Source organism: Monopterus albus, unplaced genomic scaffold (assembly GCF_001952655.1).
Source record: "Monopterus albus unplaced genomic scaffold, M_albus_1.0 scaffold39.1, whole genome shotgun sequence".
NCBI lineage: Eukaryota > Metazoa > Chordata > Actinopteri > Synbranchiformes > Synbranchidae > Monopterus > Monopterus albus.
This window is the reverse complement of record NW_018127919.1, coordinates 2,120,761-2,142,802: the sequence shown is the minus strand read 5'-3', so window position 1 is coordinate 2,142,802 and position 22,042 is coordinate 2,120,761. Positions and strand designations below refer to the sequence as shown.

Below are 22,042 nucleotides of genomic sequence, written 5' to 3'. Positions count from 1 at the left end.
CAGGAAAGGTGAGACGCATGCACCTAATAATGAATTCCAGCTTTTGTTTATGCTAAAATAGTGATTTTTTTTTCTTATGTTGCTTGCTTTTTTGTTTACAGTAAAACCAATACAATCTGCAAAAAGTGTGCCCAGAATGTCAAACAGTTTGGAACAGTGAGTAACTGTTTTTCCCAGATCACTTTAACTCCACTTGAATGTACTGATTCAAATGTTCATTTGTTTAAAGTAACGCTATGTGTAAATGTGCCCTTTAACTTTTAACATTGTCTTTTATCTGCCTTTATAGCCAAAACCCTGCCAGTACTGTAATATCATTGCAGCATTTATTGGCACAAAATGCCAGCGTTGCACTAACTCAGAAAAGAAATATGGACCTCCACAAACCTGTGAGCAGTGCAAACAGCAGTGCGCCTTTGACCGCAAGGAGGAAGGCAGGAGAAAGGTATAAACCTAATACACAGGAAGTCTAATTATGCAGAGAATATCTTAACAGTCAGTCTTATGTGCTACTGTCTCCTACCTGTCTTCTAGGTGGACGGGAAACTGCTGTGCTGGCTCTGTACTCTGTCCTACCGCCGTGTCCTGCAGAAGACCAAGGAGCAGAGGAAGGGCTTCAGCTCTTCCAACTCCTCATCCCTAAACGAGAAAGACCACCACTCCAGATCGCACCATCATCACCACCACCACCAACACAGGCACAGCAGTTCTCACCACAAGTATGTTCTTTGTTGATTTTTTTTGTTTGTTTGTTTGTTTTGCATATAGTAACAAAGCTTTATTATATGTCCCCACCGCATGTTGTTATTTGCTAAGTTTATGCATCTTTCGCAGACTGAGTGGGAGCTTGAGTCCTGAGCAGGAGCAGGGACTGTGGAAGCAGAGGTAAAGCATCCTGTCTTATTTGACTTGTGTAATGTACCTGAGAAAACGGAATATTGATGGAGTTTCTTGGCCCAGAATGTACATTGACATCTGATTTTCTTTGCAGCCATAAATCGTCTTCAATCCAAAAGGAGACTCCAAAGAAGAAACCAAAACTTGAGACAAAGCCATCCAATGGGGACAGGTATGATAGGTGTGGTTATTGTTTGATAAAACAGTAAGTCTGACTTGACATAATTGTTGGTTGGGCATAATGCTGCCTATGTTTTTCTTCTACATGTTGACTACCTGCATGAATATTGGCCTCATGCTCTTTCCTTTCTCTCATCAGTAGTTCCATCACCCAGTCAATGGACTCTGGAGGAACGGACAACTTCATTCTCATCAGCCAGCTAAAAGAGGAAGTGATGTCACTGAAGAGACTTCTGCAGCAAAGGGATCAGACGATCCTGGAGAAGGACCGAAAGGTATGTTATGAGTCTCACCTGGCCTCCAGCATAGTCTTTGATAACACTCAAAGCTGCTTTTCAGTTTGTTACTTTTATTTGTTTGGAATATTGATTATAAAACTCTCCTCTAGCTCACAGAGCTCAAAGCAGACTTTCAGTATCAGGAATCCAATATGAGAGTGAAAATGAACCAAATGGAGAAAGCGCACAAAGAAGCTATGGAGCATCAGCAGGTAGGAAATTACATATAAACATGGTAGGGGGTGTTGTAATATAATCATTACTAAAATACAACTTTCATTTTAGTCCTGTCCACAACCCCACCAGTTAAAATTTCAATCCAGTCTAAAATACCATACCTTTCTGTTTCAAGTACAACTTGCATTGCAACCTTATTATTGTTTGAATAACCACACACTATTGGGATTCAGAAGTAACTTTTCATGCAGAGCCCTTAAGAAAGAAGAGTTACCACAGCAAGGGATCGAAAAGGGTACCGGGTCATGTGACTCACAGCTTCAAATAGTTCCAAGTGGGCCATTAACAACAGGATATAACAGCAAATTACTACTTTTAATGACTTGAAAAGCCTTGCAAACCAATTCTGTTCAGTTATGGTCGATAGCTCAGTTAATTTAGCTAGCTGGCTGGGTGCCTAATTATTAAAGTGACCCAATATTTGAGGGAGATGGTCAAAAAGGTTGTTGAACATATAAAAATGTTTTGACACATTGCAAATGTAAAATGTCACCAGTATAATTGTTGCTATTAATTTTAACCTATTACTATAGAAGATAGAAGCCAATTCAGTATAAAGGCATTCACATTATAGTGGAAAAATTAGGGTCTTGCACTGCACATTCCGCACTGGTTGGCGTGGACACTCCTGAGGGGGCGCTGGTCAAAGAACTGCTTTCTTAGCTACAATGCTAATGTTGCTAGCAATAGATGAAAACCTTTTAGAGGCTCAAGCTGTATTTCTTTTTTTTTTTTTACAACCTGGGTAGCAGCTCTTGTGTGCTAAATAAGTTGTCTGTCCTTTATCTGATTTCAATATGAGAATCATTGTACATTCTGGGAAATTGAGAGGCACAAGTAGGCTAGTTTCATGTTGGTTCAGGCAGTGGTCAACAATGATTGGCTGAGTGGACTAAGTTTAGTGCAGTTGAGGTCAGAGTTCAACACATTTGAACTATTGGCACACTCCTGTTTTGCCTTGTACATCATGAACATTCTTGCAGAGATTGCCCAGTGCACTGCATACACAACAAAAAGCGGGGCACATGCAAAATTCGTTTTTGTATTCCACAACAATGTGAACACGCCATAACTCTATAGTGCTCCTCCTAATGTTTGGAACTATTTCATGTCCCCATGAGCCATCATTACTGGAAGAAATAGATTCTTATAGAAGCAATGGAGATGTCATGTTAATCCACTCTCCTCCCATACGCCTGACAGAACAGTGCAGAGTATCAGAAAGCCCGTTCTCTATCATTTTGGCAAGTAGTCTGTTATCAGTAATGGTGTCAGAAACCAGTAACATCACAACTGTCTTCTCAGGTTTATCATTATGAGTGAGTAATTGCTGAAAAATGTCAAAAGGATTTGGAACTATATCATGATTGTACCCTACATATGGGCCATTGTCATACATGGATGATTGACTTGTTGCATAGGTTTTCACTCTGCTGTTGCTGTAGAATGCAGTGGGTGCATCAGTTGAGTCATTTCCTGTTCAACTCTGCAGAGTTAACTTTGTAAACTAATCCAAATAACCTTGCAGTGTCTAATAAATGATGAGTAAGCACTGACAACAATTCTTTCAAACTGTGTTTTTCTAGAACTAACTAGTTTGTTTTTGTTGCAAATTAAAACACAATCAAGATCTCAGGTAAATAACAACATACATTGTGATCTAGTACTAAGGTACTAAAAATTCTAACTATGCATCTCCTTTCTAACTTGGTTAAGCATTTGTGTCCGCAGGCCAAGAACAGGGAGTTGATGAAACAAGTGGCTGCCCTCTCAAAAGGAAAAAAGTTTGACCGTACAGGAAGTTCACTGCTGTTGCCCTAACAATAGGCCAACCAGCAGGTGACAACACAGAGCGGCTTCATTGTTATAACACTGTGAAGGCCCCCCTCCTGTGTTTCCTCATTGCCATCAACATTGATTACTTAACTGGTAAAGCCAGACACCATGTTGTACATGGAAATCAACTGTTGAGTCGAAGAAACCTTTTCTCTAAATGTCAACAAATTTTAGATATTTTATGGCAACTTTTCCACTGGATCATGGGATGCGTCTTTGGATGGAGTGGAGGATGGAGCCCTCACTTCTAACACTGCCGGGCCAAAACAAAAAGCATGGTGTGCATATGTGGATAGCATCCTGTCGACTCAATGTATCCACTTGAATTTTATGGATGTCATGCATTTTATTTATTCAGCTGTATTTCTTAGCTTTTCTTTATTTCCTCACAACATACAGTACTAATATCCCACATTTTGGGGTTTTCTTCAATAGCATTTAGTTTTATTTTTATAAATGGATGCGATTGTGGAAGATGAGTTCTCCTCAATGGAGAACCTGTGCAACTTTACATTGTATGCAAACGTGGGAAGGGTGACCACTGAGCTGCTGCTCAATAGTTGAACTTTGAGTTACAATTCATTCAGCAACCAATGAACACTTTGAAAAGCTGTGTAACAGAGAAACACCTGGTGCCCTCTTTCTCACTGTGTGACAGCTGTAGTGCTTTGCTGTTTCTCTTCAGTGGAAGAACTGTAATGATGCATGACTCTACTGCCAGACACAGGATGGCATTGTGGTCAGACTTTCCCCCCAATTTTAAATAGTTTTTTAAGAATTACTTGTAAATGTATTACTGGGGTCCGCCATTATATTTAAGCTATTGCTTGTATCTGTTTTAGTGAGTACAGTATGTGTATGGTAAGGCCAGTTAAAATAAACATCTGTAGAAGATGCTTTTTAAAGGAACACACCTTTCACCTTGCATTACTGGGCTGGTTTCATACTGTGGTGTTCAGGATCACTTTTGTACTTTTTTCCAAACCAAGTGTTTTAAAATGATTAAAACTGGCTAAACTGTTATAGTATGTTTGTTTTTTTTTTATTGACTGCATAGCTGTTTACCTTTTAAACATTAAATATCTAAGATTTCTAATGTATACAACACTTAATATCTGGTGCTCACAATTTGAAATCTACACTCCACAACAATAAAAGTACAGTCTTTGGGAATAACTGGTTTTGCTGAGTACTGTATAAAATTCCATGTGACATATTATCCTGAATTAAATATTGTGTAGAAACATTGCAAAAGCCTTTAGCCTGATATGGCCCTGACAAAAAAATAGGAGGTGGCAAAAGTCCAGCAAAAGAAACCATATGTATGTAATTATTCAGTTGACATGGAACATAAACTCTTAGTCAGTTAAGAATAACAGCATCACACAGTATCAAAGATATTAGGGTATAAACTATTTAGGGGATAATTAGTTGCAGAAATTAAGGACAAATGCAGCAAAGTTGATATTACCGCAGAAGCACAGCTGCACTCGGTAATGAAAGTCAAATGATAACCATTGGATATTGACATTTCTGTTTTACGTGAAGTTCGTCAACGCATCACGCTGTCCATCCAGGTCACGTGGACTTTGTGCTAGCTGATTAGCTCTACCTCAGCTAGATGTTGTTTGCAATGTAGTGTATGATACGCATATGTAAACAAGAATTTACACCGAGCTTGGCTGCGTAACTCTGTATTAAATGTATTATTGCTGGGTTCCTTTTGATCTATCAAAGCTGACGCAGGCACAGTTGGAAAATATGTTTACACAGACTTTGGCGTTAGCGTAGTTATTTTGTCTAGCTAACATAAGCTAACGCTAACTTACTTTGCCAGACCGGATCGTAACGTTAGCGGGTTAACACCAATCTGCCTGGACGTAATAGTCACTATACATTTATATAAAGCTAGCTAAAATCCAGGCTTGCTAAGGGTGAGGAGAAATCACGCAAAGTAAGTGTATGTTGCTTTCATGAAGGTTCTGATACTTAACTAGTTGTTTTTTCCGTATAGCTAGCAAGATAGCTAACATTTGCCATTCTTTTCATTGCAGCGCATTGACGTTATCTGGTTTGTCCATTACAAAGCGTCAGGTCAACATTGGCAGTTAAACTTCTTGTTTATCTAATACATTTTAATAATTGAGAAAAATGAAATTAAGTCCACCAAAACCTCAACAGACTAACTTTGGAAAACGCAACTAGCTAGCTAGTTAATGTTAGAACGTCAGCTAACTACTTGCCAGATCTTGTCTTATAGGTGTATATGTGTATATGTTTATTTGTTTTTCCTCTCGTTGATGGAGTTTTCTTGAAATATACACGGTATACATAAGTGATTGTCATTGTAATGTAATTTTTATGAAGATATATTTAAATCCTTTGATACATGGCAAAATAACTTTGATATTCAATAGTATGATGAGAAATTCAGTATAGTGGCATCACTCATGCATGGTCATTCATGGATCACATTAGTGAGAACTAATGCTGCAAGTTACTTAGACAAAGAAAATAAACCAAATGCCTAAATTGTAAATGTCATGTTTCATAACATTTCAGGATGTCTGACTCAGACAGTGATGAAGACCAAGACCGCCCTTTCTCTCTGACTGGCTTCCTTTTTGGAAACATCAATGAAGATGGACAGCTAGAGGATGATAGTGTTCTGGACAGTGTGGGTGTTTAAAGATAATTTTCTGGAGCGGCATTAAGTCATTTCTAAGTAGCAAAGAATTTAAGCTAAGATTTTTTTTTTATTTCTGTGGGAGACTGTAGACACTACTATTTCACTTCTTATTGCAATGTTCTGTTACTGCCTTTTATCTTCACCTCAGGAGTCCAAAAAGCATCTAGCAGGTTTGGGTACACTGGGTCTGGGCACGCTCATTACAGAAATCACTGCCAATGAGGAGGAGGATCAAGAGCAGAACCGAGACTCTGGTAGCGTGGATGCAGAGGGTGAGGGTAAATATATAATTGGAACTTTGTTTTAATGCATTCAGAAACAGGAGGGAGTGACATTTTGAATATATTTCCTCATTCAGGCTGGGTGAAAAGCACTGATGATGCAGTTGATTATTCTGACATTAGTGAAGTTGCTGAGGATGAGACAAAGAAGTACCGTCAGGCGATGGGGTCTTTGCAGCCCAGCAGGAAAACAGGTGATCATCTTCCCTAGCATCAAATGTGCTGTTTTGAGTGTTGTTAATCATTTTTAGGATGTGTACAATTGATTTGATCTTTAACGATAAAGTTTTATATACATGTATAAACCCTTTTGAAAATATTTTTAAATTGTACTGTATAGATTTTTTTAAATGTCAGTAAGACATTTCATTTGTCCTTCCCAAGATTTCCATGATTTCAAAATGCTGTTGGACCTTCTCTTGCTCTTTTATGTTAATATTAAATATATTTTGTTTCTAATTCCTTAATCCTAGATGATGAGGATGACTATGATGCAGACTGTGAGGATATTGATTCTAAGCTCATGCCTCCTCCTCCTCCACCACCAAGTCTTTCTACGTCTGCTAAGAAAGATGAACCTTCCTCTCAGAGCACAAATGGTAATTACATGTTTATAATTAGTCTCTGTAGAGAAACTGTGTTTGGTTTGTCCTCTTCCATAGAGGTTTGAGCTGTCTACAGAGCTGCAACTCTGGAGTCTATAAGGAAGTGAGTTGTCTATGGATATTTAATCAGAGTGGATGTTATTGTCAGAGGTTTATTTTTCCTATGACACAGACAGATGTTACAGTTAATCATGCAGTAAATTCAGAAGCAGTTCAGTCTAGATTTAAATATTTTAGGTTACAAATATCTAATGGTGACAACTGATTGTCTCTTCTGCTGCTTTGATCTGCCACTGTCTCTCCTTGCAGCTGGGGAAGAGGGTGATGGCATAATCTTGCCCTCCATCATTGCACCTTCCTCTACAGGTGATAAGGTTGACTTCAGCAGCTCCTCAGACTCTGAGTCAGAAACTGACCGTCCCTGCCTAAGCTCAGTGGCTGGAGGTCCCCCAGACAGGCTCAACCTCCCTCTCGCTGGCATCATGCAGAAAGATGCTGCCAAAGCACTGCCAAGTGTTACAGAACTTTTTCCAGAGTTTAGGCCTGGAAAGGTAAAACATCTTTACATGCAGTGCACTGAGCTTAAATATTACATGCCATTATGCATGCTAAAGGTTTATTTTATCATCATTTTAAAATCAGGGAGTGCACTGAGACCCATTGTCTTATCCAACCAGGTGCTTCGGTTCTTACGACTGTTTGGTCCTGGAAAGAACATGCCATCAGTTTGGAGGAGTGCCCGCAGGAAGAAAAAGCGGAAACACCGGGACCCACAGCCTGGGACGCCCTCTCCAGAAGGAGAGCCCACTGAGCCAAGCCAGGAAAAAAAGTCTGGATGGGTTTATGAGTCTGCTCCCCCTCCACCCCCAGAGCAGTGTCTTTCTGATGATGAGGTAAGTCTTCTAGTGTTACATACTGTTTTAGGCTCTCATAATATCAGTTGACAGCAGTCTGGCAGTATATCATCAGATCCAGCTTGTTACATGCTTTTCTACTGGATTCAGATAACCATGATGGCTCCAGTAGAATCAAAGTTCTCCCAAACCTGTGGTGATGGGGACAAGGAGGCAGAGTCTCGACCTAAAGTTGCGGAATGGAGATATGGTCCAGCCCAGCTCTGGTATGACATGCTAGGGGTCCCGGAGGACGGAAGCCATTTCAGCTATGGGTTCAAGCTAAAAGAGGAGCAGTCCAGTGAGCCTCAGATGCAGGACACGCCTAAAGAAATGCCAGATACTGCTCAAGTGGTATGCAGACAGGTAACATCTGTAGTCATAACTGCGAAATTTATGATTGTGTTACTGATGTTTATAATTTGTCTCATTTCAGAGGCAGGACAACAACGATGATGATGATGATGATGATAATGATGTAGATGAAGACAAAGCAACCCTTGAGAATGAGCTCTTCTTGATGGTCACTCAACTGCAATGGGAGGACGATATTATCTGGAATGGGGAGGATGTAAAACACAAAGGCACAAAGACGCAGCGAGCTAGCCTGGCAGGATGGCTGCCCTCTAGCATGACCCGTAATGCCAATGCTTATAATGCACAGCAGGGTAAGAAGCCAGAAAAAAATGAAGAATTAATTCTTGCAATGGGTGGTTTTCTGTCATTAAAAACATCCTACTATACCCTGATGGTTTTTACAAATTTTGAAAGACAGTGTAGTGGCAAGACACAGAAGCAACAAATGCCTAACAGCTTGCTAAAATTGTTGGACAACAAATACTGATGGTGAAGCAGCATATTGTAATTTTTCGTGTGTAAAATAGAAAATAGTCTGTTTAATCTTTCAGGCCTGACGAGAAGTAATTCTCAGTTGGTGCCACCTACGCCTCCACCCATGCCCAAAGTTTCTTCAATCACTGGCTCCAAGCGGGAAAAAAACTGCCATGATAATCAAGGTGAGTTTAGTGACCGTCACAATGCAAATAATAGTGAATCCAGACCCTTCTATCTCAGGCCAAATGTTTTGCCTTAATTTGTTTTATTTCTGTGCAGTCTCTCAGGAAGAAGACTGCCCCTGGTTCTCCATCTTTCCCATTGACAATGAAGAGTTGGTGTATGGACGGTGGGAAGACAACATCATCTGGGATGACCAGGAGATGGATCACATGCTCATGCCACCTGTTCTTACACTGGATCCCAATGATGAGAATATCATTCTAGGTAGTGTGTACTTCAGCTTTTTCAGATTTAACTGTGTTTTTTTTCTTCCTTCAGTTTTTTTTCTTACCTGTTGTCTTTTGCAGAAATTCCTGACGAAAAGGAGGAAACAACATCCCACTCTCCATCAAAAGAGAATAAGAAGGAAACTGCAATCAAAAAGAGCCGCATCCTGCTTGGGAAGACCGGGGTAATAAAAGATGAGCCACAGCAGGTATGCTACTTCATCAGCGCAGGTGAAGGCACATTTGATTATGAGAAATAGCAGACTAGAATTTCTGAGGGTCCTTTAAAGCACAAAATGTAAAAAAATAAAAAAATGCAGTAAGGAAGATGGCTACCGTGCATAATGAGGGAATAGCTATGGTGAAATGAAATTGACAATGCCTCCACCAGAGGCTACAACATTCTTGTTTAAGCCCCAGTGTGTGTGAGTAATAACTGTAAACCTTTGGGCTGAGAATGGTATTTTAAAAATTCAGTTCGATAATACAAAAGGTTCCAGTGACACTCAGTGGGAAGTTTTTTTTTTCTCTCAACTTAGAACATGTCCCAGCCTGAAGTGAAGGACCCCTGGAACCTCTCCAATGATGAGTTCTACTATCCCAAACAGCAGGGCTTGAGGGGGACATTCGGTGGAAACATCATTCAGGTAAGCAGCAGCTCACAAAAACAAAGAAAGCAACAGGCCGGGGAATATATAAACATTGTGACAGAATTCTTATACATCATATAAACACAGAGCCATAACCAGATGAAGTGTAGGCTGTTGAATAATGTGATGGAGTAAATTTTCTGTCTTTAACAGCACTCCATCCCGGCACTGGAGCTGAGGCAGCCCTTCTTCCCCACACACATGGGACCAATGAAGCTCCGGCAGTTCCATCGACCAAATCTGAAGAAGTACTCATTTGGAGCTCTGGCTCAACCGGGCCCCCATGCAGTCCAGCCACTGCTCAAACACATAAAGAAGAAGGCCAAGGTGGAGCCCTGCTTAAAACAATCATCACTACTTTGTGAATAGATCATCTTGTAGTTTGTCTGTTCTTTAGTCATTTTTGCGTTAATGTCAGAGGTGTACATGGTAATATTTTTTCATATAGATGCGAGAGCAGGAGAGACAGGCATCTGGAGGAGGAGACATGTTCTTCATGCGGACCTCACAGGACTTGACAGGCAAAGATGGAGATCTGATCTTGGCAGAATACAGTGAAGAATACGCTCCTCTCATTATGCAAGTCGGCATGGCCACCAAAATCAAAAACTACTACAAAAGGGTGAGTCTAGACTTCTTCTACTCATATCTTGTCTTAATTAGTATTTTCTATTAAACGCCCTGAATATCTATATGCTTTTATTAGCCAATAAGTGCAGACCTGTGTACAAATAGGTGGACCATTGTGCTTGTCACATTTCACTGTGCAGAACTGTGGTCATTTTAGATCATCAAATTCTACTTCTACTCATCATTTGTTTGTTGGACAGAGTTGTTAAAATATTCAGTGGCATTTTTACTGTATTCTTCAGAAACCTGGAAAGGACCCTGGAGCACCTGACTGTAAATATGGAGAGACTGTGTACTGCCACACATCCCCTTTCCTAGGTTCACTGCATCCTGGGCAGCTGCTCCAGGTCAGCAGCATCATAGTCAGAGATTCAGTATCTCAGTTAGGTAAACATTTGAAGCATTGCTGGTCTGTTTCCCGGCAAAATGTATGATGGTATGTCCTTTTCTGTTAGGCGTTTGAAAACAACCTTTTCCGTGCTCCAATCTACCTGCACAAGATGCCAGAGACTGATTTTTTGGTTCTACGGACACGACATGGCTACTACATCAGAGAAATTGTGGACATTTTTGTAGTTGGTCAGGAGTGCCCCTTGTTTGAGGTTCCTGGGCCCAATTCTAAGCGAGCCAATACCCACATCAGAGACTTCCTTCAGGTATGTCTGTTTGCATGGGAAATCCTACAAACTTGAGCTGCTGATGTCACAGATGCTGAAATGTCACATCTGTATTTTGTAGGTGTTCATTTACCGCTTGTTCTGGAAGAGCAAGGACCGGCCCCGGAGAATCCGCATGGAGGATATAAAGAAAGCTTTTCCCTCACATTCAGAGAGCAGCATCAGGAAACGACTAAAACTCTGCGCTGACTTCAAACGTACAGGTATACCTCAGCCATTCATTAACTCTGCACCCTGTATGTTCCCCGTTCAGGTAATCAACATTATTTGTTGGACTAACCCCGTGGTTCTCAAAGTGTGGGTTGCGCCCCACTAGTGGGTAATAAAGACATGACAGGTGGGGGACAATGAACAGAGAAAATTAGAAATGGGTCATTAATACAAGTAAATTAAAATAACATCAGTTCAGGACCCGGGGGAAAAAAGTGGAACCATAGTGCAACAATAACGGTTTAACGTCGGCATGTTAACTGCTGCGCAACATTATAAGGTAACGTTCACACGGAGGGTTGATAGTGTACGTAGTGGGCATAATAATATAAATGGATAAATGTGTTACATGGACCACAAATAAAAGCAGGTGATTTAGCGCAAGCAGATAAAGAAACAGGCAGTAGCCTTATCAACCAAAAAGCCAGCCGAAAAGAAAATATGATGAAGCCCATCTTGCGCTTGGATTCACGGTGGGAATGGTGGGGGCAGAGGAGGGACCCATGTGTGTCTTGTGTCTTAAACCGCTGGCAGCAGACAGCATGAGACCCAACAAATTAAGAGACAACACACCCCAGTCAATTGCTGAGCAGCGAAATCTCCCTGTAACTGTAGACATGGTGTCGATTATGCTGGGTGACACAAGTGCTGCAAAATTGAAAACTTTCCCTCTCAAATGATACAGTTGTACTTATATTTTATCTGTTTTGAACTTGGTGTGATTTGATATTTCAATCAATTTGATGTTGTAAAATTGGGCCATTTCGTTATCATTTTTATGACAAGTGGGGCTTGAAAATTTGCTCACCCTCTTAAGTGGGGAATGACAAAAAATGTTTGAGAACCACTAGACTGACCTAACCCAGCTGTGTTGTATCAGGGCATTGTTGAGGTTATAAAGAAATTCTGTGATGTTCGAAGCTGCACGAGCTCAGCAGTGTATGTGCACCTTGAATTAACAGACAGGAATCTGAGCAGGGAAAGCGCATTACATTTACAAATTTTTTTTTTATCTTTCCGTAGAGGTAAGGTGTAGTCTAAATACAGTAGAAAGGCAGGGTACAAATGTTCAGTATTTACATCAGATTTGTTATAGCTTTTTTTTAAAACTGCATTCTGTGATCAAGAGTAAGCTTGCAGGTGAGAGAAGATTACAGTGTCTTATCCTCATACCAGGGATGGACTCTAACTGGTGGGTGCTGAAGCCCGACTTCAGACTGCCTACAGAAGAAGAGATAAGAGCCATGGTGTCACCAGAGCAGTGTTGCGCTTACTATAGCATGGTAGTGGCAGAGCAGAGACTCAAGGTATCAGTAGCCCCTCTAAGTAATTTCTGATGGTTAGCACAAGTGAGTGATGTGCCATGGCTTAGCTACAGGTTATTTTTTTCCCCCCTTAGGATGCTGGATATGGTGAGAAATCCTTCTTTGCTCCAGAGGAGGAAAACGAAGAAGACTTTCAAATGAAGATTGATGATGAGGTATTGATCCAAGTGCTTCTTAATCAGTTGTTCCAGTCTTGAGATAACGAAAAACATTTCAGATTTACACCATGCTGTCTCAAACATCCTAGGTGCGGACAGCTCCTTGGAACACAACAAGAGCCTTCATTTCTGCCATGAAAGGGAAATGCCTGTTGGAGGTTACAGGTGTTGCTGATCCTACAGGATGTGGAGAGGGCTTCTCCTACGTCAAAGTGCCCAACAAGCCCACTCAACAGAAGGTCTGACCTTCTAGAGCAAAAGTTTGCCAACCCATGTTCTGCATTGTGTAAGTATAGAGGGTGACAGCTTGGATTCTGTGTGGTTTTTCAGGATGACAAGGAGCCACAGCCTGTCAAGAAGACTGTGACGGGGACAGATGCTGACCTGAGGAGGCTGTCACTAAAGAACGCCAAGCAGCTGCTGCGCAAGTTTGGTGTTCCAGAGGAAGAGGTAAGATTGTGGTGATATGCAAGCACATAAAGCTAACTCAAATGTAATAGTTAATTCTCCTGTGTTTTATGCACTATCTCTGCATTGGGATGGGATTGTTAAGTTTTTGATATTTGTTTATGATGTCATAAGCAAACCATAACCTTACCACACAGGCTTATTAATGTGACTGTGTGTTAGATCAAGAAGCTTTCACGGTGGGAGGTGATTGATGTGGTGAGAACCATGTCCACAGAGCAGGCACGTTCAGGCGAGGGACCCATGAGCAAGTTTGCCAGAGGCTCTCGTTTCTCCGTTGCTGAACATCAGGAGCGCTATAAGGAAGAGTGCCAGAGGATTTTTGACCTGCAGAACAAGTGAGATTCTTATTACCTCCACCAAGGAGGTTATGTCTTTGGTTCCGCATGTTTGTTTGTTGACATTTGTGGGGACCAACGTTAGAAGTGATTACATCTTGGTTGAAAAAGGTCAAGGACACAAAAAATAATGAAAAAAAATTACGCACACATACAGAAAAATCCCATTTTTAACATGGGGCAAAATTGTTTTAAAAAAAAATCATATCTTCATATCAGAGGTTATCTAAATCATTTTTTGTTTGAAATTTGAAGCACACGTAGGGTGGCAATGTCTATCACCAGACCAAATTTCATCTGGATCTGATCTGGACTTCAGATCTGATGGCCATTTAAAATTTACGTTGAAAACATCGTTTAATGCATATTTTCTGAAATGTTCAGAAAAGATGTATAACTGCCTATTGTTGTTCAGGATTTTTTCAGAGCACACCCAGGTTCATTGTTCTTGTTGCCCCAACACAGGGTGTTAGAATCAACAGAGGTGCTCTCCACAGACACAGACAGCAGCTCAGCAGAGGACAGTGACTTTGAGGAGATGGGGAAGAACATTGAGAATATGCTGCAGAACAAGAAGACCAGCTCCCAGCTTTCCCGTGAAAGGGAGGAGCAGGAGAGGAAGGAGCTACAGAGGATGCTGATGGGTGAGGACAGTGATCGTGACAAGGGACGCAAGGAGCGGCGCAAAGGCTTGTGTGAGTGTGTATCTTTTTTTTAGTCACAAAGTTCTTTATACACCGAAGACATTTGCATCGACTGTGCAAAGTTGAAAAATGTTGTTCATATCTCTAACTGTAAGTTTTACTTCCTTTTGCTCTATAGCCAGCTCTTTATCCACCAGCTCCCACAAGGATGACGACACGTCATCTGTCACCAGCCTGAACTCCTCAGCCACAGGACGGCGACTCAAAATCTATCGGACATTCAGGGATGAGGATGGCAAAGAATATGTCCGCTGTGAGACAGTACGCAAGGCTGCGGTCATTGACGCTTACACCAGGATCAGAACCACCAAGGATGATGAATTCATGTGAGCCTCTTTCTAATCTGAGCTTCCTCATCTTGCAGTGGGTGTTTGTGTGTAGTGGCTGTTTCATAGCCTCCGCTCCATATCAAGTTAAGATCATCATGTGTATATTGTGTGGTGCTGTAGTGGTGTTATAGTTCTAAAAATCATTTAGTGCAAACCAAGTCTGCTCCTTACTGAGCTGTGTGGAATGAATCAAAAGGAAACAATGATACATAGGTTCACCTTTTGGCTACAACTTTAAGCAAAACTTCAATTGTGTATGTAAATTAGTTTTGATAATCTGCACCTAACATATTTGGAAACACATGTTTGTTGTTATGCTTTTAGCTCTTAAATTTGTGCTTCCCTATGTATGAAATATGTTTCTACTTTAGCTTGTTAATGGTGTAGCAGGTCAGCCTAATGCTGAATTCTGTAGTGGAGAATGACACAGCCACTTAATTAAGTCGGTGTCATCGCCACAACAGATGTTCAACATTCAGTGTTGTGTATTTATGACTGCAGACGGAAGTTTGCTCTCTTTGATGAGCAGCACAGAGAAGAGATGAGGAAGGAGCGTCGACGCATTCAGGAGCAGCTGAGGAGGCTGAAGAGAAACCAGGAGAAGGACAAGATCAAGGGACCACCAGAGAAGAAGGCCAAGAAGGTCAAAGAGAGACCAGACCTCAAGGTAAAAGTAAGCTTGCTGATTCAGTACTATACTCCTGTCTTTCACTTTTTTCTTCACCAGTCTTTTGATACTAAGCTAAATGTAAACCTTATGCCAGTTTGCTTTATGCTGGTTTAGTTAATATGCCAATTTGTGGTATTGTTCTTTTAGTATTATATAGAACACGTAGACTTTGGCGTGTTCCTTAACGTTTGCCTCTTTTCCCTAGCTAAAGTGCGGAGCATGTGGAGCCATTGGCCATATGCGGACCAACAAGTTCTGCCCGCTATACTATCAGACCAACGCCCCACCTTCTAACCCAGTTGCTATGACCGAAGAGCAGGAGGAGGAGCTGGAAAAGACGGTCATACACAACGACAATGAGGAACTGATCAAGGTGGAAGGCACTAAGATTGTGTTGGGCAAACAGCTCATTGAGAGGTAACAGATATTTCCTCATTCTTCCTCTCAACATTGAAAGGTGCAGTGTTTTCTAAACTTGAGTCCATGGATAGCAGGAGTCCCTCATATGCAGTATCTGAGGGATTCTCAGGCAGTTTGGATCAAAAGTATCCCTTGCAGTTTGTAACTAATTGTTTCTCCTACAGTGCTGATGAGGTACGCAGGAAGTCTTTAGTGCTCAAGTTCCCTAAGCAACAGCTCCCACCAAAGAAGAAGAGGCGTGTAGGCAGCGCGGTGCACTGTGACTATCTTAATGTAGGCAACATTTTAAAACTTTTTTTAAACACTTGTTGAACTCAAAGGAGTCCTCTTAGCTAATGATTTGTACTGTTTTGTTCACAGAAACCACACAAGGCCATTCACCGTAGGCGCACTGACCCAATGGTGACCTTGTCTTCTGTCCTGGAGAGCATCATCAATGACATGCGGGATCACCCCAGTGTAAGATCAATCAGGAATGCGCTTGGCCACTCCAACCTTTCATTGTTTCCAAAGACTACCTTCACTTCTTTACTGTCTCACCATTACTACCTTCATATCTTCTATGCAGACATACCCATTTCACACACCAGTCAATGCCAAGGTTGTCAAGGACTACTATAAGATCATCACCAAGCCCATGGACCTGCAGACACTGAGGGAGAATGTACGTAAACGAATGTACCCTTCAAGGGAGGAGTTCCGTGAAGCTGTGGAGCTTATTGTCAAAAACAGCGCCACCTACAATGGTAAAGTTCTAAGAACATTTTTAACAGCCTCTTAGACTCATAAAGTGACCAAAGTCTTATTCTGGGTTAAGTAAAACTTGTAGTTTTACTTTACATTAGTATGTTAAGACGGCTCTTTGTTTTTGTTCCAACAGGGGCAAAACACCCAATAACGCAGGTAGCACAGTCCATGTTGGACCTGTGTGATACTAAACTGAAAGAGGTGAGTGTAAATGTAAAGTCCTTTTTGTGTGTGTGTGTGTGTGTGTGTGTGTGTGTGTGTGTGTCCTACCATGTAAATCACTGAGTTTTAAAGTGACAGCTTGGTTTTGGTTAGGGGAAGAGTTGGGGATAGTGGTGATTATAGTTAAGGTTAGTCAATGTAATGTCCCCATGAGAAATAAAAACAAGTGTTTGTGTGTGTATGTGTGCAGAAGGAGGACAGGCTGGTCAGGCTGGAGAAAGCCATCAACCCGCTGCTGGATGATGATGATCAGGTGGCCTTCTCCTTCATCCTGGACAACATTGTGACCCAGAAAATGATGGTGGTTCCTGATGTGCGTCGTCTCTTGTTGTTTACCACAGTCATTACTGTATTTAACTATTTATGTATTTTTTTGTGCAGGTTTGATATTTTAATAATTAACAGATAACACAAGTAAGAGTAATGAACTTTCTCAATATTTCTCTTTCTATAGTCGTGGCCCTTCCATCATCCTGTCAACAAAAAGTTTGTGCCTGATTATTATAAGGTGATTGTAAACCCCATGGATCTGGAGACCATCCGCAAGGTGAGGGTCATACAAGGGTCAACCTTAAATCAAACAATATCCAGTACAAAGGCATTTAACAGCAAATGTTCCTCTTTGTCTGTTTGTATTTTATGGTTCAACAGAACATCTCAAAACACAAGTACCAGAACCGAGACACGTTCCTTTCGGATGTTAGTCTCATCCACACCAACAGTATCAAGTACAATGGTAAATGTGGTAACATCAGTGTTGACCTCTGCACTCATGTGTCTTAAAAACAGATATCTGTAGTTTAGAAAAATTTGGTTGCTACAATTACTTTTTGGGTTTTGCAGGGCCAGACAGTCCATATACCAAAACAGCCCTGGAGATTGTCAATGTGTGCAAGCAGACCTTGGCAGAGGTAGGTTGAGTCTGATTCTTAGTTTGCTCTCTGGAGGCCAAGGGGAAGTGAGTATTTCTGCAGTAAATTAGATTGTGTTGGGCAAAGTGCAAATTTGTTATAAATCTTTTCTGCTCAACCTATTATTATAGAAAATATACGTGCCAAAGTATAGTGTTCATTTACACAACAGAGGGTTGTAAAAGAAAAAGAATGATGGGTCTTTTATTAATTGCTGCCACAAATTAGCAAATTAATGTGGAAGTATTACAGAAATATATTGCTAATGGTTGAATAGATTTGTCCTTTTTCAATATTTTACTTTCACATCTTGTAATGTGTGGGGGATTTGTTGAATGTTTCCCTGTAATAAGGGGTAATACTTCAGAGTATTGAAACACAAATATTTACTTAAGTTTATCTCTTTAGAAATTTGGAAAATTACTACAACCAAATGTATAACACTAGTACTTTTACTAGCTAGAAAAACGTTAATCTGTGTCGTAAATATTGATTCTTTTTGTGTTTCCAGTACGATGAGCACTTGACCCAGCTGGAGAAGGACATCTCGACTGCTAAAGAGGCAGCTCTCGATGCAGCAGACATGGAGAGTCTCGACTCAATGACTCCTGGCCCGTACACACCACAGGTAGGACTGCAGCCAGGGCCCAGTTTTATTTACTAGCTTGGCTAATGGTGGTTCTCTGGGTATCTTGCCAGATGTTAGGCCCCCAGCTATTTATAACATGCCACACGAGGTAATCTAAACTTTCCTATGTGCACTGGAGTCCTGGCCACACCTTGTAGTGCTCCTCCTGCCCTTGTATTTCTTTCTTTCAAGACTTTCATCTCTGCGGTCTAGTTTCTGTACTGTAGTGTCTCCTCTCTCCCAACCTGTATTTTTCCCTTCGTTCCTGCCATCTTGTCCTGTCTCTCTGTTTGTGTGTGTGGCTCTGTGTGGTCTTGGCCAGCCTGCTGATCTGTTTGACAGTGGGGCTTCAGGGAGTCTGCCCAGAGAGCCCAGCAGCCTTTTCTCTGAGGGACCTCTAGTGATTGCTCCAGAGAAGAGAGGGGGGCAGGTATGGAGAGAGACAGAAATAAGGCTTGCATCTACATGCCACCTCTCTTCAGACTATCATCAGGGCACCCAGCTGGTTTACAGGCTTTGATGTACCTGCTCATGTAAAAGTTGTTTCTTGCACAAGAACAGCAGAGAAAACATTGCAGTGTAAATGAGAGTAGTTATTTTGCCTTTGTCTTTCGGTAAGGGTTTTCTCAAACTTTAATGATCCTGCCCCTCAGGGACGCCACATCAGAAGACCTGGGGAGGAAGAGTCAGATGTGGACATTGAAGGCTTTGAAGAGGAAGATGATGGAAAACCCAAGACTCCCGCTCCTGTAAGAAAGACAGATTTATTGGAAAGTCGTAGTTCTTATGACGTTCATGTATATATGAATTACTGCCTTGCCTTCACCAACCAGTCAAATTCATGGGAATGGCACAGATGTGAGCATACAGTGACCTTACCTGTGTTTCTAGGCAGAGGATGCAGAAGGAGATCTGGAGGACGAAGATGATGAAGACGAGATGTTGCTGCCACCTCGCAGACGGGTGCATGACCAAGAGGAAGAGGAGGAGGAGGAGGAAGAGGACGGAAGATCTAACCGGCCAGCCCAGGCCAGCGTGCTGTACCAGGACCTGCTCATGTCTGACGGAGAGGATGATGCCAGCGAAGAGGAGGGTGACAACCCTTTCTCCTGTAAGTCCACCATGAAGGGAAATTGATTCTTTGCATAAGGTAATTAGCACTATCTGTGTTTTAGGTATTTGGGAATGACAGATAAAAAATTTAGATATTAGTTGACTGTAAACAAACGCTGATCATGAATTTGTCCTCTGTGAAGACCATGTACAGCACTTTGTATTTGACATTTGTCCTGATGCGTAGTGTTTCCATTCCAGCCATTCATCTGTCGGAGAGTGGCAGCGACTCTGACAGAGAGGTGGATGTGCGGCCTCCACCTCCACGTAGAACTCAAGAGACAGCCCGCATGGGTATGGAACAGGACGAGAGCATGATGTCATATGAAGGGGACGGACCCAATGAGCCTCACATGGACGATAGCAACGTCAGGTACAACAGGCCCAATGCTGATGATTTAAGTCTCTGAATTGTCAGAAATTTACAATCAAGCATCCTAAACCAACTGATCTTTTTTGTAGGAGAAAATAAGCATTTACATTTCTTTTTAATCTTTTAAAAATGTTGTCTAATCAAATTCTTAAGTTGTTGGTACCACAGGCATCACTGTACTTGATGATGATGATGCGTGTTGTTAACACCTCTTTCAACTTCCTTTCTCTTCTCTCTCAGCTATGGGAGCTACGAGGAGACCGAGAGCAGGAGTCAGATGCAGGTCTCTAGCATAGGAAATGGAGAAGAATATGGCATCAGTGAGGAGGAGGAGGAAGACGAAGAAGATGAAGCGCGGAGAAGAGGCCCAGCCGTGCTCTCTCAAGTGCAGCTCAGTGAGGATGAGGAGAGCGAAGAGTTCAGATCTATTGGGGCAGACAGTGACATGGACTCTGACATCTAGTTAAGTCTAGTCAAGAAAATGTAGTTTTTAATTCCAGATCTAAAACTGAGACATTGAGTTTTCTCAGGTAAATATTCTGTACATAGTTTTGTACATTATGGTTAATGTTTATAGTTTAGTGTGCTGCTGTACTGAATACAGCTCAGCACATGGTCAGATTCAGTTTGAATGAATATTGTGTTCATGCTGTACCTTGAATGGAAACATGTTTACTTGTTTTCTACTCTTTTAACCTGTTCATAACCTGTGCTCCCAAATGTTTCAGGAACTAAATACAAAGCAGAGTGAAAACACTGAAGATTAACAAGCAGATCTTTAAAAGTTAAATCACATATTGCATATATTGACCTTGGAGAATGGTTGAAAATCATGGCAGATATTTTGACGTTATTATCAGAAAAGCACAGGTGTCACTCGTTTTTTTTTTTATCAAGTTTCTCAGAGGGCAAAGTTGTGTAAAATTTGTATTTTTTAATTGACATTTGTGAAAGTAAACTCTGTCATGTGCTTATATTTTATTTATTCATATAATCTAAAACCCAAATGTTACATTTACAAAGATACAAAACAGAAAAGTAGCATATCCTCACATTTGAGAAGCTGAAATCAGTAACTGAATAGCATTGTTGCTTGATAATTTACAAATGATTAATCTATTTGAAAATGCCGTTTTCAACCCATTTCAGCCCTAATATGGCCTCAGTGGGACACAGGATGGAACTGAGCCATGTGCTTATTGTTTGATCACTAATTGTATTAATTTTTTTCTAAGTGAAAGATACAGTTGATATTAATAATCAGCATGAAGAGTAACAGGTTTATAGCTGTTTTCCTCAGCTTCAGTCAGCAGATGAATTCATAAACAGCGTTTACTAAAACCTGTTCTTAAACACGGTGAACAGCAGAGGGTCTTCCAGCACAAAACACTAGATGTGTCCAAAATTGGACTGACAGCATTTGATATACAGGTGCATCTCAATAAATTGGAATATTGTGGAAAAGTCCATTTATTTCAGTAATTCAACTCAAATAGTGAAACTCGTGTATTATATAAATTCAGTACACATAGACTGAAGTAGTTTAAGCCGTTGGGTCTTGTAATTGTGATGATTTTGGCCCACATTTAACAAAAACCCACCAAATCACTGTCTCAATAAATTAGAATACCTCCTAAGACCTATAAAAAAACATTTTTAGTGAATTGCTGGCCTTCCCCCATATTGACAGAAAAACACAGAATTTTTGACATTTCTGCAGATTTATTAAAAAAGAAAAACTGAAATATCACATGGTCATGATATGAACTTAAAATGAACTTAAATGATTTTAGCACATATGGCTGCAATATAACAAAGTGAAAAATTTAAGGGGGTCTGAATACTTTCCGTACCCACTGTATGTACTCAGTACTTGGTAGGGGCTCCTTTTGCTTTAATTACTGCCTCAATTTGGCGTGGCATGGAGGTGATTAGTCTGTGGCACTGCTGAGGTGTATGGAAGCCCAGGTTTCTTTGACAGTGGTCTTCAGCTTATCTGCATATTTTGGTCTCTCATTTCTCATTTTCCTCTTGACAATACCCCATAGATTCTCTATGGGGTGAGTTTGCTGGCCAGTCAAGTACACCAACACCATTTAACCAAGTTTTGGTGTTTTTGGCAGTGTGGGCAGGTGCCAAATCCTGCTGGAAAATTAAATCAGCATTTTTAAAAAGCTGGTCAGTAGAAGGAAGCATGAAGTGTTTTAAAATGTCTTGGTAAACGGGTGCAGTGACTTTGGTTTTCAAAAAACACAGTGGACCAACACCAGCAGATGACATTGCACCCCAA

At 41.0% G+C, this 22,042-nt stretch overlaps 2 protein-coding genes across 5 annotated transcripts in view; both read left to right on the top strand.

Moving 5' to 3' along the window:
* The window catches only part of fam76b (family with sequence similarity 76 member B), a 5,897-nt gene extending 1,446 nt beyond the window's left edge, over positions 1–4,451 (top strand). The window contains exons 3-10 of the mRNA XM_020598890.1: positions 72–156; positions 290–445; positions 535–719; positions 835–885; positions 992–1,069; positions 1,217–1,352; positions 1,466–1,567; positions 3,324–4,451. Of these exons, the coding sequence (XP_020454546.1) occupies positions 72–156; positions 290–445; positions 535–719; positions 835–885; positions 992–1,069; positions 1,217–1,352; positions 1,466–1,567; positions 3,324–3,413 (883 nt within the window). The 3' untranslated portion in view covers positions 3,414–4,451. The remainder of the gene's footprint in view (positions 1–71; positions 157–289; positions 446–534; positions 720–834; positions 886–991; positions 1,070–1,216; positions 1,353–1,465; positions 1,568–3,323) is intronic.
* Positions 4,452–4,983: 532 nt separating this feature from the next.
* taf1 (TAF1 RNA polymerase II, TATA box binding protein (TBP)-associated factor) lies at positions 4,984–20,726 on the top strand. 4 transcript variants are annotated; one of them, XM_020598896.1, is made up of 41 exons: positions 4,984–5,382; positions 5,991–6,105; positions 6,266–6,389; positions 6,476–6,592; positions 6,872–6,997; positions 7,313–7,554; positions 7,681–7,896; positions 8,008–8,250; positions 8,333–8,564; positions 8,805–8,912; positions 9,010–9,177; positions 9,261–9,388; positions 9,719–9,826; positions 9,983–10,156; positions 10,278–10,451; positions 10,702–10,806; positions 10,915–11,115; positions 11,198–11,339; positions 12,523–12,653; positions 12,746–12,826; positions 12,919–13,068; positions 13,160–13,279; positions 13,460–13,635; positions 14,101–14,330; positions 14,458–14,665; positions 15,170–15,335; positions 15,544–15,755; positions 15,923–16,031; positions 16,119–16,217; positions 16,327–16,504; positions 16,639–16,706; positions 16,918–17,040; positions 17,182–17,274; positions 17,379–17,463; positions 17,571–17,638; positions 18,150–18,266; positions 18,589–18,696; positions 18,920–19,015; positions 19,158–19,377; positions 19,581–19,752; positions 19,993–20,726. In XM_020598896.1, the coding sequence occupies exons 2-41, from the start codon at positions 5,992–5,994 to the stop codon at positions 20,213–20,215; spliced, it is 5,955 nt and encodes a 1,984-aa protein (XP_020454552.1). In that variant the 5' UTR covers positions 4,984–5,382; position 5,991; the 3' UTR covers positions 20,216–20,726. The 4 variants fall into 4 exon arrangements, with proteins under 4 accessions (XP_020454552.1, XP_020454551.1, XP_020454555.1 ...); XM_020598895.1 differs by having other exon boundaries at positions 15,170–15,341; XM_020598899.1 differs by lacking the exon at positions 18,589–18,696 and having other exon boundaries at positions 4,985–5,382.
* Positions 20,727–22,042: the final 1,316 nt, after the last annotated feature.